Source organism: Trichoplax adhaerens, genomic scaffold (assembly GCF_000150275.1).
Source record: "Trichoplax adhaerens TRIADscaffold_34 genomic scaffold, whole genome shotgun sequence".
Lineage (NCBI taxonomy): Eukaryota > Metazoa > Placozoa > Uniplacotomia > Trichoplacea > Trichoplacidae > Trichoplax > Trichoplax adhaerens.
In genome coordinates, this window is record NW_002060974.1 from 376,046 (window position 1) to 392,120 (window position 16,075).

At 31.1% G+C, this 16,075-nt stretch overlaps 2 protein-coding genes across 2 annotated transcripts; both read right to left on the reverse strand.

The window, feature by feature from the left end:
• Nucleotides 1–1,416: 1,416 nt before the first annotated feature.
• On the reverse strand, nt 1,417–3,367 carry TRIADDRAFT_62069 (uncharacterized protein; the record flags this gene model as incomplete). The annotated part of the gene is made up of 6 exons (XM_002117997.1): nt 1,417–1,511; nt 1,828–1,972; nt 2,086–2,246; nt 2,308–2,545; nt 2,754–2,989; nt 3,142–3,367. 6 exons carry the CDS (start codon nt 3,365–3,367, stop codon nt 1,417–1,419), a joined length of 1,101 nt encoding a protein of 366 aa, XP_002118033.1.
• Nucleotides 3,368–11,589: 8,222 nt separating this feature from the next.
• Nucleotides 11,590–15,673, reverse strand: TRIADDRAFT_62070 (uncharacterized protein; the record flags this gene model as incomplete). Its single annotated transcript, XM_002117998.1, has 6 exons — nt 11,590–11,867; nt 12,277–12,333; nt 13,657–13,728; nt 15,170–15,220; nt 15,359–15,409; nt 15,658–15,673. The coding sequence occupies 6 exons, from the start codon at nt 15,671–15,673 to the stop codon at nt 11,590–11,592; spliced, it is 525 nt and encodes a 174-aa protein (XP_002118034.1).
• Nucleotides 15,674–16,075: the final 402 nt, after the last annotated feature.

The following is a 16,075-nucleotide window of genomic DNA, read 5'->3' on the forward strand; positions in this document are numbered from 1 at the left end:
TTGCAGATACTGCTGGAATAAGATCGATTGGTTTCTGGCAGGTCCTTTTGCGCTTCGTGTCCAAGAGTCCATCCGTACTGCGTGCTATGCACAGTACCTGCGCAGTTGCACTCCCTTCTTGTAACACATATCGACATAGGCAATACAGTAGCCTATCCACTTTAGCTTATTTCATACACATACCCAATATAGTATGAAATCTCATACTAATCACTATTTTGTGACTCAAACGGTACTTTTAGCCTATATACTGCATTCTAAAGCAACAGGTGTGCAAGTGTAACAGGTTGTGCACTGTGCAGGAAATGTTGCTGATAGTTCAAACTTAATTGACTATGGCCTTCGAATGAAGACTCTCCTAGCCTTGTAGATTTAATACTTTATACTATTATTGGCAAGTATGGATGTAATTGAAGTTACGGATGCCCATTTAGTGTCCTATAATAATAGTAATTAATATTTGCTAATTTCACCTATTGTACATTGAGTGTACAAATATAGATCTATTTTAGAGCTGGACTATATTTCCATGGTAACAACATTTCCTGTACATCATTCCACTATAGTTGCCATTTAGACCTCGAAATGTTAATTACTGTTAAAGTCAAGTTATGCATGCACATTAGTTACTTAATGCTGTGATTACTATATGCCTTATTAGCCATTAAACAACACTATCATTATAATTATAATGTAAGCTCAAACAAGATATTGCGAAACTAATTACACCTACAAGCTTTATTACAAATGGCACTAATAAAATCTTAAATCTTAGTACCACCTAGTGCAAAGTAATATGAACAAACTTTAGTGCTTTCATTCAACCGATTAAACCCGTTTAGTAACAATCATTATGTGTACGTACATTTATTATAATCGCAAAAACGGATGAGATTATGACTGGGCTTACATTTCATATCGTCAAAGGGTATATCTGCACGATCGTTCCACAGATTTGAAATTGAAATAAATTCACTCTAAAATAGACTCAATGTTTAGAAACATTAAAGTCTAAAAATAGCATGCTGATAGTTAATTTGGAAGTAGCTCGCAACTTCGGTTGCATGTATAATGTACACTATATATTAAATACTATTATATCGTGGAGGAATAAAAGTAACCAATTTTTTCTATGCATACACGGTAAATTATAGGTATAGGGGCAAGTGGTCCAACAGCTATAACTTGGTTGAGGAGGTAAATATTAATAAGCCTTTAGCCTGTATAGTTATGGACATCGTCTAATAAATGTTGATTACAATTCAAATAGTTAACGAACAAAGATTTATAAACAGAATATATATCATATACATTACAAATCGTATTCATTGACATAGTAATTTCGTTCAATTTTATTTTCTCATAAACAGCCAAAAATTAAAGAGGCAGTATCATCTAGAACTTTAGTTCATCATATTAAGCACTTAGTAAATGCAAGTTTATATTCTCATCAGTATGAAAATAAATCAGTACGAAAATGATTGGATAAATAACAGACTTGCGTAGTCCACCTTCGCAATATTATTAAATATTGATTATAGATATTATTTACGAAATAATTTAGAGTCTGAGCTGCCTTGGAAATCATTAGTATTCAATAAGGAATAGCGTAGTAGACGATAATATTGTGAGGATTTCAACTTGAAATATGCTTTCGGTGATGCAGTTTAAACTTCGTTTTCTTCAAAAAACTCAGCATCTATACCTAATTTGGTATGGCAATCATAAAACTATTTTCAGAAATAGTTTATCAGATAGAAATCTATCTTTTGTCTTATAGTATGCAATTTTAACAAAGCCTGATTGAGATGTATCATATGCTCATACCGTGAGTATCACCTAAAATAACAGGATTGACATCGTCAATAGAGTGCCCTCTCGGAAAATTATCTGGCCTAGAAGTAGTAAGAGAGCCAATAGTGATTGGAAGCCGCATTATCAAATTCTTCGCTTTTGGAACAAGCACAGTAACCTATATTGAACGAAATTAAGAACAGTTTCAGTTTAAAACATCAACTATGACAGCACAAGTACCGTATATCCCATATTTCTCCAAAATTGAAAATAATTAAAATAAATCAGAACCTGAACACTGTACTCCGCTTTAATAATGCGTCTGTAACTGATTGCTGGTGGTATATGCGGAATGTCGAACGATTCATCATTTAAGTTAAAAGTCTTTCCTCGATCGACTGGCTGATCAGATTCAAGTGCCACAATAGTATCGTAATATTTATAAAAATTGCCTATATGCATTGCCAAGTTTATAAAATGAATTAGTAAAATCCTTCAAAAACTATTACTTACAGTTTATCAACCCATTGAGATCGAGACTACCTTCTACACTAGCTAAAACTCGACGAACTAGTGCCACTTGAATCCCTTTTAGAACTACATTACTTGAATTCTCACACTCAATATTTAATAACATTGTTTCGCCAGGAAGGTAACCAGAACGATCTGCTTTTATACTTAGTTTAACGGTTCCAAATTGGCATAAAAAACGATTTAAAGGCTGTTCGAGGCGCAATTGTGATGGCTGTTCCTATATTAGGATAAAATAAGACAATCACCCTTGTTAAATACTATCTATCTCAAAATTGTCAAAAATTTCTAGCTTTTTATAATTTAAACTGTCAATATACTGTGAAATAATTTGGCTTCAGCCAGTCCCTATTCTCGTGAAATAGTTTACTGTTTTAACTCAGTTATTCCTAGTGCACCATAAATCATAAAGAGGGGATTATACTTACTCGTAATAAGGGGCGAGGTACATCCACTGTTTGAATATATGTAAATCCTGTTTCACAAGTGTAATTCTTAGATGGAGGCCTCTCAAATTGAGCAACAATTCCATAAAATATGATACAGTAAGGTCTACTATCAAACGATGACGGCATGTCATCATCGGTATTTAATTGATTTGTAAACTTAAATTCATGATAGCCAGCAGGCAATGAATGTCTGCTATCAAACACTTGATCAGATGCTATAATATATAGAGGGATAAGAATCAACGCAGATACACAGTTAGAAAGTTTCCATCAAAATTATTACTAGGGTTTATCTGTTATAGATAGTAAGTGCATAATTCATGGTATCCATACAGATTCGGCATGTTTTTAACAATAATTTCCTTACCATCACCCCAAATAGTTTGCTTTTCATCAAGGAAGTAGTGATCGACATTACAACCATGTTTACTTCTAGAAGCAGCCGAAGCCCGTCCACGAAGGCGAATACTCAAACCCAATGCTGGCATTGCAACTTGTATTTGGATTTTGATGGTGCCATTTATAATATCGCCTTTATAATAATTAGCTTTAGGATTTTCTAGCTGGATTTCGAAAAGAGTCAATTTTCCCATGTTAATTACTTCTATCTTCTAAGCTGGAACCAATAGGGTAAAAAGAAAGGATTGATTAGAGCTTTAAACTTTTGAAATCTCAGTTTAGGAAACACGTTCTAGTTCAATGGAAATACGAATAGTTTTTCAAATGGAGAGTACAGCAGCAGTTAGTAAAATTAAAGATAGCATTAGTAAATAATTTCATCTCGTAACTTGTCGTTGTCTTAATCTGATGTTAGAAAAGCAGATTTAAAAAATACAAATGGCTAATTAAAATTTATTATCTTACTATAGTGTTAATATTAGTACGGCAATAATTTTAGCTTAAGCCAATTATATTCGATCTGATTGTGGTTTGTCACGCCTAATTAGTATATTGTATAATGTCTATTTACCCATTCTGTAAACATAGCGAAAGTCTTGTTAAAGCATACGTTACATGTGTTGAGTAATGCACTTGGTTATGTATTCTCCTTCTTTTTGTAGCATGAGCACCAGAAAAACGTACACTGATGCCCAGAAGTATCTAATCAATGGATGCTGAAACAACATAAGCAGTATATTTACCAAGAAATATCCCCAAAAAACTTTACCAGGAACTGTAAAAGACAAGGGTTCATTTTAAGTAATGAGTAAAACAAAAATCGGTCACAAGGTGTATACTGATAGCTTCTGCTAGACATGAAGTGAATATTATTTGGCAATCCTTTAACCTGAAGTGTCTTATTTGCTTAGTATGGTATCAAATCGCTTTAAAAATTTATGGTACATGTGTATATATACAGCTCATTATAGCTAAGTAAATGCACATAGAAATCAAACTAGCTTGAATTTTATACTACGAGCTACCCTAGCATATCATTTAAAAGCTATTTTAAATGTATTACTTAATACAGTACATTAAATTTGCTTAATTCGATGAACTGTATTTAGCAGCTTTCGGAAGACGATATAAGCTTAAAAAGTGGATATCTATTGTAGTCGATTCGAATGTATAAGATAATTGCCATATTAGATTGACGACGCTATAATTTATTTCAATTGCAGCTTCATCATCACCAGCTGAATCATTACTGATCACAAAGCAAGGCAGAAAATCTAAAAACTAACCTGCTCTAATAACTGTATATGCTTATTCCAGCGTTATATCTTATGATAGTGTTATAAGAAGATTACCTAATCAGCTTGCTGTTAAAGTTTTAATCGTGCAATATGAAATTATACAAATCTTGACTGGCATATCCTATATTAATTAATAATGAATTAGTTTAGATAATTTGAGACGTTGGATCCATCATGATGTCATTGCTACTTTTTTCTCTAATTGCTCACCAGTACAAAAACATAATGAATTTAAGGATACGTAGGAATAGGGTGTATATCATCATCTATTTGTTATGCTTATCTTCTAAGCTTAGAATATTTTATATCATATTCAGCTCAAGACAGATCTTTCTGCTATCTTCTAATTCAGTAAAAGTGATTTAAGTTTTTCGATTTCTCGTTAGCTGTCAACGATTTGATCGTGACATAATTGTTGAATCATCAGACAATATGTTAATAAAAGAACTGAATTAAATTCAAAATTGCTCCTCCCTAGGTTCTTCCTGAAAGGTCTTCAGGTTCTTTTATATGAAACATTACTTTACATTGTAATATCATAAAAGCTACTTTAGGACTAGTGTTACAGTCATCAACTAATCTATGTGCCAGAATAGATATAATAAATAATTCATTAATAATTGATGTGAGCATGTTAAAATGTCAATCGGTTTTTATAAATTGATGCTCATGTATGAACAATCAAACTGGATTATTAATTCTCTTGTTCGTTGCTATTTTACGTCTGCTTTAATGCGAGTTCTCGTAGACCTCTAGTAGAGCTAACATCTTGATAGCGCAGTAACATTTAGTAATCTTAAAATGAAATCATCGAAACTGAGTAGAATTCAATTAAGTTGTGGTAATATAAACTTTCATATGAGGCAAAAGAAATAGTCGTTAAATAGATAAATCTGCTATATTTCTTCAAATTTAATTGCTGCTACTATTTTTGAATTGATGTTGTAGAGACGCGCATATCAGTGTCAAAATGTTAATAAAAAGAAAACAAGACTCGTAAATTAGCGAAGTAACAGCCATTATTTTGTTTAAATCAGTAATATGTCAGTACAGCGTAGTATATAAGCTTTGCAGGCACATTTGATATACTTTGTATATGCAAACTTAATTTTTTTATCATTATAGGTACACTATGATAGTAAATTAATTAATGATCGTAGTTCAAGGGTTCAAAATCTCCTTAAATTACAAAAAGAAGTTACTAACACATGTACTTCGAAAGAGTCGAAATCATCATATCCCTATAAGCTGTAAGGTTATATCTTGACAGCAAGACATTTTATACGTCAAGACCTTGACACATTAACAATGTGTTTTTAAAAAAATGTGAGGCAATAACGATCAATGCGTTAGCGTCGATATCTAAAAGCTTCGCTAAATGGCAACAGCTGCATATAATGTCTTTAGAAAAGAGTTATCCTCAACTGTTTCATACAACAACTAATCTCAAAACCTAAAATCCACTCGATAATTTTTTCTGGCTACAGTAACTCTACAGTTAGTTGATATTACATACTTATAATTGATGAAGTAAATGATTTACTGGACTGTTTTTTATCATCCTTCTAAAATTCTTATTTTAGTTAGGGTTTATACTTTATCAATCGTTCGATATAACTATGCTGTGCATAAATCGAGCCATAGATACATTCCAAAAATATTGTCAAGAATGCGTGAAAACTTCCAATATTAATTGTCAACATACGTATAATTCAAGAGCAAAAGATGTTTTACCTGGTGTCAGGAGGGTGGTTTCTATTAAATTTTATGCCAAATACGATTTTCGTTTTAAGAAAATAAAACTGTTTTCAAGCATTTCTTAGCTTTTATTATATCAATTTACCGTTCTGTCTTCAATTTAATTGCTGTTGCTGTATCCAGTAATCTTAATTTGAAAAATTTCAGATATTTTTGTCTGCTATCTGATTGATATATATGACATAGACTAGCACTAGTGATGGCGTCCGTGTCCGATGATAAGAATTGATCTATATAAAACTAGTAAGACTTTGATAACGACCGAATCAGTAATTGTTTACTCTCGCGGTATATATTGTTTAGTAAATATAATAGAAGTGTTAATGCTTTCGTATGAATTTAGTCCATACTAAGGGGCTATGCAATGTGCCGATGCATTCAGAAATAGTAACAGGTTATACGATAAGAATAATCTTCTTAATCGGGAAGCTTCTGCACCCGATACAGGAACAGTAGCTTTATAATGTTATTTCACTACATAACATTATGTAGATAAGTAATACAGTATTATAACATGTAACGGTATGCATATATGTTATTTACTCTAATCAAGTATATATGTAACATATATAATACTTTGCTATTGATCATATTGAGGGCGGAAATTAATTTATATGTTTGGATCTATAGTTTAATATATGTAATTGATGAAGTACAGTAACAGGCCAGACGTCATTCCATTGATGGATGGATGTTCTATCTTAGAATAAGCTGCTCACATATTGCATAACGACATCAAACGGTTCATTTTTAAAAAGAACTTGAAAGAGAACTTAATCTAAGTTCTAGACTAATTTAAATCATAAAATATCTACTTCTGCTATCGATTTAGAATATTAAATAGGGTATTCATCTCTCAACAAATACGTCCGTTAGTAATTAGGAATTACAAATATTTTAATGATATTCAACAAGTTAAAGAGCAGGCGAACTTTATCGGTTTTTAGTTGCAGTTCTAGGTGATAGCCTTTAGTTAAAGGTATATCACCGTAATGAGGGATAGCAAATTTGTTTTTGATTAGATGATAGAACTATAGCACTGGTACTACTCTGAATTTTATCCTACAGACAATTTTTATCGATATGTATACTATTCTACCGTACTATTGGCTTTTTTAGCTCAATTTTCACAATTTAGTACTACTCGTCTAACCGATTACTCAACTCGCTTTTTATATAGATGTTACGGAGCTTGATGCTCCTTGCGTATAACTAGTAGTAATTTACGATAGTAGAATAACTGTAATGATATACTGTATTGCACAATTATATAATTTAACGTGAAAGATTAGCACCGGGGTTATTTGTGTGACATATGAAATTGTATATAAGCTTGATGTCACAAAACAGCTTTGCAACAAGATAACGTAATGTACGATTAATAAGTCAATTCCTTGAACCACGTATCAAGGAATGATATCTGCACTATCAGAAACACTTTCGCTCTACTAGCAGCCTACACAAAGACTTAAACGCCTCGTATTTTACGTTAAATACTAAGTTTGAGAATCCACTTTATTACACGATATACTGCATTTATATACTATTCCTCAATAGTTCATGAGTCATAGTTAATACGATTAACATTGGAATCATTTACTGAATTAGATATTAATTTTAGCTACTGCTCCCTTAATGCAGACTACAGTATTTACGAACATAGACATGTGATGACTAATACAGAATAGTCAGATTACGATATGTCCTATCACGGAACATTTCCACGATAATTTACAATCTACCAAAAGTAAGTTACAGTCACAATGATTTGAACTGCAAGTAGATGATTTGCATTCCCTATTGTAACTATTAATTTCAGTATGTGTATATGTGTCACTGTCATAAAAAGTCAGTGCTATATTAAAATACAGTATATCCAAATTAGAAGTTAACTAAATAAGGATAGGCTAAGGATTATCCTAACATAGATACTTCTACTCTAATACAGTATTTAACACTGTCACACTTGATTATTAATTTTTAATCTCAGTTCCACTGAGGTTAACGTAGAGTACACTGGTACTAACGTAAACGGGCTAGTAATAAATATATTTATTAACCTAAACCTATCGTTTGACTCGATTACTATAGTATAGGAATAAGTAAGTTTTCCCTTACTGAGGATCTCCGGAGTTAGTTGGAGAACCATAAGAGTAGATAGATTAGTTTAGGTACGATTACCAAAGATGTTTTGTGACAACAGAACATACTTTAATAAAGTAATTAATTAATAAGGTTTACGCTTTGAGTTCGCCGTTGTCACACTCGCATTTACATTAATTAGTAACAGACTTATAAGTGTCTTCAGGTGTCGATTAAATCCAGTTAATTAGATAAAGTAGAAAATAATGCAAAAGTTAAAGTTATAGGAAATGCACCCAAATCCTCACTTCATTATTGCTTTCTTCTTGGCGAATAGAAAGAAAAATTGGATAGAAAAATCAGCTATATGAATGAGCTGACCGTTGTGAAACTTGTAATAATAGATAAATTTAATATTAACATAGTCAAAATTTTATTTATTGCAATGTTACATCAATATCGTACGAAAAGAAATTAGTTTTGTCTGTTAATAAATTGTTACGATTAATTTATTTGTTATAAAGATTGGACGGATTTATGAACATTAGAATATAGAAAATAGATTCCACTGCCGTGAACATTGATTGATATTAAGAAATCTCGAAAAATTCCTTATTTAGTCTTATCTAGCGTTTATAACAAATCACTAGCCGCTAGGTTGTGTTACACTTCTAGCTTTATTTTCTAGTTTAAGCCCAAACTCTTTAACAACTCTAGTCCTATTTTTTTTAATAAATCACAAAGCTGTATAAAATCTTTGCCATCATGTCGATTACTCAAGATATTTCAAAGATGGCTTGCTCGATTCTCTCGATGCGGAAGAGCTTTTATATTATTAACATCTCTTTCGCTCAATATAGCAGACGAAACTAACGAGTGTAATAGATCATCCGTAGGTTCGACTTCAATAAATTCTTGGGCATAACTGCTAAACACGGAACGCAATTGTGATTTTGATATCTCTTCATTTGTTGTTGGTGAATCTACATTTGGGTGGAATAAATCAATTGTATGATGAAGAAGGCTAAAATTAAATCTATTAAGAATAATCAGTCTAAATATCATCCCAGTATATAAAATTTATTAACTGCATTTAAGAGCTTGTTACAGACTATAAATTAATTCGATATGACCCTTGCATTGCAGTAACATCCATAGTTTGATCAATTGAACTACAATTTTAAATTTAGATGTGTTTAATTCAATTCTTCAGATTTTACTTGAGTTTATCTCCGAAAAAAATACGTACAAATTATCATTATATAACTGTGATATGGTTAACGACGATATATTGTTAGTACTATCAGTAGATATAGACAGTAGATCTAATTTAATCTGATTATTGCGTTGGCTGCCACAATCTACTGTGGCTTTGCAATAAGATAACGTTAAATTCAAGCTCAATTACCAATCATATTACAAAGCATACTCTGTAAATATAAATACTCTTTTGAAGTACTGTAGTTACAAATATTAGTATTAGTATCGCAAGAATGAAGTTATATTCTATTGCCTATTTCATTCAGGTGCATTTATAAGCGTGAGATCCTGATAGGACTATATTGATGTTTAATCTAAATTACGGTATAAGTATACTAATTACGGCAATTAATAAATTTACCATGACATAATCATAATCTTGGCCATCATTACTTGTGTTTTTTTCTAGATCTGGTAAGCTCAGCTAAATTACAAGCAAAATTTGTGGTTCTGGGTCATACTACAAATATCCGATCTCAATTATCCTATAAGAGTATTAAATTTATCTAACGTACTATTTCTAATTCGCCTTGGCTTGTGTCGTGATATTATATATGTTGTTGGAAGGTAAATGCTTTGAATATTTAGTACTAATACAAGTGCAGGTAACAGACCAGTAATGAAAGCTTGAAAATCTTCCACCACTTTGTTAAAGGAACAAATATAATGGCTACATTGCTACAAATGTTCGCTCTCATAATTTAGAATTGAAGAATAATTCAAAATCTAACAGTTTTTCAGTAAATTTCAGTTACTAACTGGCATTCTAATAAGAATAGTCTGCTCTTCTCAAACTAGTTACCTATCTAATTTAATCATACGAAGAAACATACGAAGAATCACAGTTGTTATTAATCATGATGATTCATTAAATTAAATCAAATTGCTTCGTTTGCCATATTTACTATCTATCACTGGGAAGCTTTTGCATATCAGCCGTTGCATAACTTTCATCAGATAACTCATCCAAAAGTGCTTTAATTATAATGATTCATGTGTGATACTTTGCAAACTTTTATCATACTTTCTAAGTATTAATAACTAATGTTTAAGTAGCAATACTATGTAAATTGATTGATTTTCAATAAATCTTGGATTCAGCCTTCAGTCTTGCCTAGAGAAAGACATATAGTTTACTACAACTACCTGGCGATAGCATTATTGTTAGTATTTGGATTTGTACTGAAGGAAAATGTTGGCGAATCAAACCTGACAACATGCTGGTGGTATTTGATCTACTATTTTTAGTTTAATTTCTTCGTTACAAGTTTCATTTGTGACATAATTAAGCAAAGTATAGCAGTGGCTAGTATATTAAGAATGTTGGCAAATTAACTACGATTAAATACGGTACTTATTAACATCATTTTTTGCAATACAGCATCTTGGGATTTTAAAGTAAAAGTAAACACCTTAATCATTTAACGAGATATCTAGTAGATTAAATATCTTTCGTCAGTTTGAATGCGGATGGTCTATAGATACTGTATGAGATCCTTTAGCAGCTTTTAAATACTGCGACTTTACTCCTTATTTTAGCCATTCAGTATAATAAGCCATTAACAGAGCAGTACTAAGCGATAGCGTATAAGCCGGATATTCCTCCACGTCGAACTATTTCGCTTATACAGCACTTTATCGTGAGTTAGTCGATATCGAATTCAAATTACGAATAGTTAGAAACAGAAAATATATTATTGTTTGTCTCATACGCTATTAAAAGCCAATAATGTTCTCAGTAACATGACAGTGATTAGTTTTACTCTTTTAACCGTCGAAATTTCTGCTCTGTAGCATGTAAAGAAATCATCATAGTGCAACAGATAAACATTAATGTTCATTGATTAAGGATTTTAAATAAGTAAATATGCAAATACAGATTGAACGCTCGAAGATGCGATTTTCAATGTTCTTTGCAAGATTTATTATCTAGCTTACACTAATCATTAGTCGTTCAGATTGTACGACGATTGGATTAACATGACTTTAATGACTCAGATTTCTCTTTCTGATATTTTTCACTCTTTCAATATTAATTCGATTTGATCTGCTATGTCGTTGACTCCAACCTTACGTAATGCTGAAATTACTTCCTTATGATCAGCATCTTGGCCTTTCTTTTGCTTCCACAACTCTAGTACTCGATATTTTTTTTCGTAATCACTATCAATTTTAGTGCTTGATACAATTTCATTTATCTCATTATATGTTAAATGTAATGAAATTCCCAATTGAAATAATTTACTTATAGGAAGTTTCGTAGCGATCATGTCGAAGTACGTCCTAAAAAGTTCTTCTATATTAAAACACAGTTGATAGTATTAGTAAATTAGATCCATTTGATTCTCCCAGCTTATAATTAGGTCTAAATAGTATCATTGATAGTCATTATCTTCAACAATTTCACCTCATCACAACCGTACATCAAACTGGTATGCTAGTTTATAAAGCAAACTGTTACTAATACTACCTGTTAACAAACGCTAATGTCAGTATGAAAATAAATTTACATACAATGAGCCATTATAATAAATCATTGGAAGTGTACATTAAAAGCTATTGCATACTGTATCATAAAATATTTATTTCTTGATAATGACAAAGTTTTACATTTCTCATACTATTATAACAATTATAAATTGTTGAGAGATGAAATAAAGACCGTAAATTTTTTTTAAAATATCAAGTAAGTATACGCGTGTTACCTTGTCTACTCGAGGTTATTGGTATTTGATGTTTCTGTTGGACTTGTTGCGGTTGATCTAGATAATATAGTTTCGTTACATTAGATCTTTTAAAACCGAAGATTGTAATTTTCCGTAACCAATTAACGGACGATCAAAATTTTGATTAGATAAATACAATCACTTCTTATTCATACAATAAATTATTATAGTTCAATAAATGGTGAGGTTTATTCAGTAAACGTAGAGTAAGTTATAAGCCTTGTCCTACAAAAAAGCCCTTTACTACATGATCTATCAATCAAAATTACTAAAATATCTGACATATACAGTTCTGGGTGATTTTAAAGCGCTCAAACTAGATAAGCTTTACTAAAATTGTAACGCTGTATGTGGTCGGAGTTATCCTAATATTAAAAATCTATTTAAGACCACAACAATGATGAATAAAGCGCTTTTAGTGGTTTCTCCAAGTTCTTCGTGTGTTACACTGACTACTATAGTTGGTTAGGGATCGCTAAAGAAAGCGTCGTTCCTTTTTTAGTAGATTGCCTAGTGCCTTCACTCTAGATTGGTTCTAGTCTTTATTACTGGCGTAACGATATAGCAGTACTAGTGATAAGAGAGAAAATATCTCTTCTCACTGTGGTATTATACTTAGTGAAATTTTAATCTGTAAGAACTAGTTATAAACAAAAATAAAGATTAAGAATTGAATTTGAGCACTACAGATGAGGAAATGGCTCCTAGCTCGTTAAGCTAGACTATGAACTTTGAAGCAAGAATAAACACCTGCTATTTTGTAATAATAAAGCCAATTGGCTTATAAAGTGATGATCGAAAAATAGAAAAACTTGTTGCTAATAAATGTTGCTATGTACGTAGAGAATCATCGTCATTCATTCAGAAATGATACAAAATGCAACTATGTTCTATAAAACTAAATTAATAATCTCTCAAAATTGAAACGATACCGGCATTTGTTAGACTAGCATCAATATTCTTAAGCGTTAATCATATATTATCCATTTTAATCCTAACATGCTTAGAATTGGCCAGTGATGATCGATTCATCAAGCCTGTCCAATTCTTGCAAACTCATTTCAATATTCTATTCTTATTGCAAGCGAACAATCGATAAATGAAATCTACTGCAGTTTCATTATAATCGTAACTTATTAGTCAATTTGTAAACTGCGCCATTGGTATCCTATTTCTATATTCGTGAAGCTTTATATACTCTATATCAGATAATAACTTGAAATACAACTATTAAGATGATTGATCGCGCGTTTGATTTTAGGTATGGTAATGAATATTGAGCAAATGAGTCAAAATAGAAGATTATCTTGTTAGTGACTTGATAAAGAATAGTGTGATCGATAGTCTAAGCGGACTTACGATAGCTTTGCTGATTGTTATCTTGTCTTGTATTTTGAGTTTGAATTTGAGTTTGTAGTTCATCTTGATTGCCTTTGGATGAAAAAAATCAGAACACATTGGCTATTGCATAGAAGAATGCAATAGATGAAATTTTCGAATGTATGGTATGTTATTGTATAAGTTTGTAAATTTACAAATACCTAAGCTTTAAAATATCGGTAGCGATTTAGCTTACTGTCATATGTATGAGAAGATTATTGCAAGACTTGTTCTACATGTAACATTATGATCTTATATAGAAGATGCCTAGTATAGTAATATCCTAATATACGAATACTTATCATATACCGTTTAAGTACTGTATTGTATTACATTCATAATGTACGACATCATGACTACATATAGACGACATGCTATACATATAAAGACATTATCTCAATCCCATCTAAAACCTATAAATACCCTTGTACGCTAACTCGTTAGTCAGTTCCTACATTCCTGCTATCTCAAATACCTTATCTATAACAACCATATCATTGTTAGTCTGTAACTTGTATCTCAATAAAATCCTTTATACCTTCTATCATCGTCTACCTTAAAATACTTTACGCTACTTAAAGAAGATATCATTACACTACAGAGTAGAATCTGGCTTTCTACGCTTTAGTAATACTTATAACAATCAAAATTCAAAACTATTCTAGATATTCATATTTAAGAATAAGCAAACTATTTGCAGAAAAAATTATAAAGTAGTGACAACAAGGTAAGACTACTGAAAAAACTGAAAATTGTAAAGAAAAGTTTAGATTTGCTCTGCAACTGTTGTAGAGAAGCTTGTATTGCAAAGTACTGTTGGTGGGAAAGACGAAATTTTCGAATGTATGGAATGTTGCCACACAAGTTTGTGAATTGCAAATATCTAAGCATTAAAATATCAACATCGATATAGTTTACAGTCAGATATATAACTGATTGAGCCATGAGCTTAACGTTGAAGTTAAATTCTTACATGAAATCGAAATTAGTAATATATTAACAGATGAAAGCGCGGCTGCATGTATTAGTCGTAGTGATAATTAGAGAATGGCATATATTCGAAACTTAATAGATCATGTACTAAAGTACCATACATAAACGATTGCATCGAGTAAAATTGAGAGTTCTTCTTACCAACAGTTTGTTTTTAGCTGCAGTTACAGCTTAGATTTTGTTGTAATAAAGCTTAATTCGATTTTAGATATCAAATTAGTCTGATCTAAGTATGCAACACTTCTGCATATTGACAGTAACTTTCAACTAACGTCTTGTAAATACGAGTATAATCTACGAACCATTATTTACTTATATTGCCCATTACATAATACTAGTTAAAATTATTTATCTAAATAAAACTTTAAAAATTGATATTAAATTATTGAATTATAGAATAATTTTAGTACAAGAATGATACAGCTAAATATATTATAGTATCTACAGATAATGAATGAAGTTAAGTTACCAATAATTTAAATTAAAGCAAAGGTAATACCTTCATCTCCTTTTGATATAACCCTTCGCTTTTTGGATCGTGCTCGTGTATCTAAGATAAACGTAGCGTAATAAAATTACTGATTTCCATCACAATTCTGTATCTGATATTGAACTAAAATAATACTGCTCAAATACTATGAAGTTAATTTACCAATAATTTAAATTTAAATTAAAACAAACGTAATACCTTCATCTTCTGTGAGGGAAACCCTTCGCTTATTGAATGGTGCTTGCGCATCTGAAGATAGAGGGAGTGTAGCAAAATTACTTGATTTCTATCATAATTCTGAATGTATAATATAATATCAATCTAATACAACTAAATACTCAGTTACGGTCTATCATCTGTGATGGAGATTAGTTTTTAGAATTCTCCTTCAAGTGTTTGTAATGTGATTATTCTAGCTTAGTTTTGGTATCGTTTTAAGTATTCTAGCTTTAAAAATATGACTTATCTGGCTGATTGCAACAGTAGATTTTACTTACTATAGTATCTTAGCATATTGTAAACCCGACTGCTTTATTCGGGTTGAAATTTAAGATAATTATTAGCATAATTGTTTTTAAAATTAGATGTCATAAGATTGTAATTCAAATTTTGTAATAGAATATATTTGTAGCTAATTTCGATCATTAATTACAGTAGAAGTTAATATCACTATGATTTCATACTGTATGAACCCGAATTTTCGATCTGGGTTCCAATTTAAGATTATTGCTTTGTCTTAGTATATACTGTCGCAATCTACAATTTTAAGCTAAACTATGATTATATTAATTTAGTAATTTAACTAGCTTGTTCAGTTCCTAATTTCGATCGTAATAGACAGGCCTGCAACGAGGACTTATACCAATAGAGTATATTATAACATTAAAACTCTTCTAGTAGTTCTATCCTCGACAG